Source organism: Geospiza fortis, unplaced genomic scaffold, assembly GCF_000277835.1.
Source record: "Geospiza fortis unplaced genomic scaffold, GeoFor_1.0 scaffold109, whole genome shotgun sequence".
NCBI lineage: Eukaryota > Metazoa > Chordata > Aves > Passeriformes > Thraupidae > Geospiza > Geospiza fortis.
The window spans coordinates 185,025-188,683 of record NW_005054694.1 but is presented as its reverse complement, the minus strand read 5'-3'; the positions used below and the strand labels follow the sequence as shown (position 1 = coordinate 188,683).

Below are 3,659 nucleotides of genomic sequence, written 5' to 3'. Positions count from 1 at the left end.
GCAGCCAGCGCCGCGGCCGCGTGCCGGTGCTCGTAGAACTCCACGAAGCAGTAGGGATCATTGCCAGCTGTCTGAGACAGGGAATGGGCTGGGATTAGGGACCTGAGCTGGGATTAGGGACCTGAGCTGGGATTGGGGACGCTGAGCTGGGATTGGAGACGCAAACCCGGGATTGGAGACACAAACTCAAGATTAGGAGCACAAACCCAGGAATAGGGACTCAAACCCAGGATTAGGGACACAAACCCAGGATTAGGGACTCAAACCCAGGATTAGGGACACAAACCCAGGATTAGGGACTCAAACCCAGGATTAGGGACACAAACCCAGGATTAGGGACTCAAACCCAGGATTAGGGACACAAAGCTGGGCTCTGGCTGCTCTGCTCGGCCTCTGACTGCTGACACCTCAACAGCCCCACCTGGACAGGTTTTCTGACCCTACAGCGACTAACAACACTCTCAGAGCTTTCAATTCTTCTTTAGAAAGGGAAAATTATGGCAGAGAAGTTTTAGAGCCTCATCTGCAATCCCCTCCTGATTTAATGAGGGGATTCACTGTCCCTCTCCACGTCCACCCATCCTTAAATTCACCACCATTCACGTGCAGAAACGATGCCAGAACCATCTCCAGGTTTATTTGAGGCGGCTGTGCCCCGTTTCCAGGGGAATTCCCAGAGGCACAGGCACAGCCTGGAGGCAGCAGCCCTGAGGAGGAGCAGGGAAATCAAAGGATTGGGGCTCTTACATCCATGATCATCTTGCAGTTCTTGCAGGGTCCGATCTGGCTGAAGAGCTGCAGGATCAGAGCCTCGGTCACGTCCCTGGAGAGGTTCCCCACGTACCTGAGGGACAAACACAGGCAGGGACACGGATGTTGGACATGCTGGAGCACGGAGAGGGGTTTGGGACCAGGGATGAAGTGATGGGAAAAGGGAGAATGGCTTCCCACTGCTGAGGGCTGGGTGAGATGGGATACTGGGATGGAATTCCCAGAGGAGAATCCCTGGGAATGTCCACAGCCAGGCTGGACAGGGCTTGGAGCACCCTGGGACAGTGGGAGATGTCCCTGTCCATGGCAGGGGGTGGCACTGGATGGCTTCATGTCCCTTCCCACCCAAACCCATCCAGGATTCCATGGCTCCATGAAGCTGACCTTCCAAACTGATTTCCCAGGTCAGAGTCCAGATCCTATATTCCTACTCCAATTTCCCAGTACAGACACTCCTGTTCCCACATCCCTACACTGAATTCCCAGTACAGAAACTCCAGTTCCCACATCCCTACACTGAATTCCCAGTACAGACACTCCTGTTCCCATATCCCTACTACAATTTCCCAGTACAGAAACTCCAGTTCCCACATCCCTACACTGATTTCCCAGTACAGAAATTCCAGCTCCCCTATCCCTACCCCACCATCCCAGCCCCAGCAGCCCAGGCTGCTGTTTTTCCATGTTTTCCACACCATTTGGCCGGTTCCTCCCGAAGCCCTGAGGTTTTGGAAGCCCCAGATCTGCCTGGAATGCCCAAGTGCCAACGTGCTGGAGTGCAAGGATCAGCCTGCCCAGCACAGCCACAGCCCAAAGCCCCTCTCCCACCTGGGACTGTGGCTTCCTTGCCCATCAAGGCCCAGGGGTGGCTGTTTTGTTGTTTTTGTTGAGCCCAAATCATGGGATTTTTATAAAAAGCCCAGTGAGAAACCTCAGCCCCTGAGGTGCAGCCGCAGCTCCTGCACAGGAACGTTCTGTGGGAAACCTCTGCCCGGGAATCCTGGCCAAATGCCAGCCCTGAAACCACCCTGGTGCACCTGCAGTGCCCCCCAGAGGGGCACAGGGGCTGCAGAAAACAGCCAGCAGCAAATCCAAGCTCTGTTTGTGCTCCAAGCTTTGGTTATTTGGGCAGGAGACAGAGTTTTGTCACAAATGGCTCATCCAGGACCTCTGTGCTCATCACTTGGACAACGGTTTTAGGCAAGAGGCAGGACTGGGTTTAAAATCTCCAAACACACCTTCACAGGCTTTGTCTGGCTCCAAGTGAGTGATTCCTGCACCTCTGACAAGTTTCCTCAGAATGGTAAAACAAGGAGGGATTAGAGCACTTCATTAAGGCAATTAACAGCAGGACCTCCTCTCCCCAGCAAGTCCAACAGAGAGTGGGATCAGAGAGGCTTGAACATCAACCTGAGCTGCACTTTCTGCTCCTTCCAAACCCAACCTGTGACACCAGCTGGTGACAATTCCCTGTATGACCCCAGACAGCCACAGGGAGGGAGCCACAGAAACCCCAGGCTGGATTTGCTGAGCCCTGAGTTGTTTCAAGGCAGCAGTCAGTGATCCTGCAGGTCTTTCGCAGCCCCAGGGATGCCCTGTGTGTGCCACCAGCCGCACGGGCTCCAGGACAGGCACCTGCATTCCTTGGCACACATGGAGGCCACCAAACCCACACGAGCCTTGGGATGGGGGAAAACACCTTCCCAATAAACACACCAACACTCCGTGTGTGCAGAGGCCAGGAACAGCTCCCAGAAAGTGGGAAACCAGCGGGATTGGGGAAGCAGGGAGTGCTCAGTGCTCGGGACAGCCAGGGTGAGGCACGTCGGGGTCTTGCTGTCCTGTGGTCACTCAGGCCCTGGGGAGGGGCAGCAGTCCCAGGGCACAATAATCCCTCACCTTGGAATGATTCCTTCTTTCCCTCCCTCCTGTCCTTCCTGCCACACTGCAGAACAAGGCTTCTAGGGGTGGGATGGCAAGAGTGGGGCCTGATTTCCCTGATCCAAACAGGGGAAAGCTACCCCAGGTACCACCTGCCTGGGATAAGGAGGGAAACAGCCCAGGTGAGCACAACAGTCAGGTTTTGCAGCACCTTTTGCTAAAATCCAACCTAAACCTCCCCTTGACGTGGCTTCCTAATTCACTCAGTGGGAAGCAGCAGGTTCAGAGGGTGCTTTGAACGCTGGGACAAGCTCTGGATTCACGGGCACTGCCTGGTCATTCCCACGGAGCTGCTGAGCAGGCCAGGGGGCTCCAGCTGTGTGCCAAGGCAGCCCCCAGGGCAAAATCCAGCCAGTCACTCACAAAACCTACACGGATCACAGAGAGTGACAGGATCCTCACCACGGAATGGTTTGGGGTGGAAGGGACTCAGATCATCCCAGTTCAGTGCCCTGCCATGGGCTGGGATGGACAGGGGAGGGGGGCACACGCACCTCAGACCCCCTTTCCCTCCAGATGTGTGTGGATGTACCAGAGAGGGGACACCTTCCACACTGCCTTCCCTCCAGATGTGACCAGGGATGGACTGCAGAGAGTGGCACAAACTTTCCAGACCCTCTTTCTATCCAGGAGAAGGAGGGACGCACCTTCCAGACCACTTTTCCCTCCGAGTGTGACCTGGCATGGACTGGGAAGGGGCACACAGCTTGCAGACTCCTTTTCTCTCCAGATGTGAGTTGGGACGTACTGGGGAAGGGACACACAGCTTCCACACAGCCCTGTCCCTCCAGATGTGAGCTGGAGGCCCAGGGGAACGCCCGGAGCGGAGGGCAGGCCGGCGGTGCCCAGCACTGGGACCGGGGAAAGGGCAGGAATACCGCGGGAGCCGGGCTCCCCTCGCTGCCGGAGGGGGCCGGCTGCCCCTCAGTCCCGCAGCACTGCGGGCG

General features: G+C 56.4%; 1 protein-coding gene across 1 annotated transcript in view; it reads right to left on the bottom strand.

Moving 5' to 3' along the window:
* Positions 1–3,526, bottom strand: part of TIA1 (TIA1 cytotoxic granule associated RNA binding protein) — an 11,018-nt gene extending 7,492 nt beyond the window's left edge. The window contains exons 1-3 of the mRNA XM_031065172.1: positions 3,360–3,526; positions 748–844; positions 1–71 (exon numbers count right to left, since the gene is read on the bottom strand). The exon at positions 1–71 is cut by the window's left edge and continues 19 nt beyond it. Of these exons, the coding sequence (XP_030921032.1) occupies positions 1–71; positions 748–844; positions 3,360–3,397 (206 nt within the window). The 5' untranslated portion in view covers positions 3,398–3,526. The remainder of the gene's footprint in view (positions 72–747; positions 845–3,359) is intronic.
* Between the last annotated feature and the right edge of the window lie 133 nt (positions 3,527–3,659).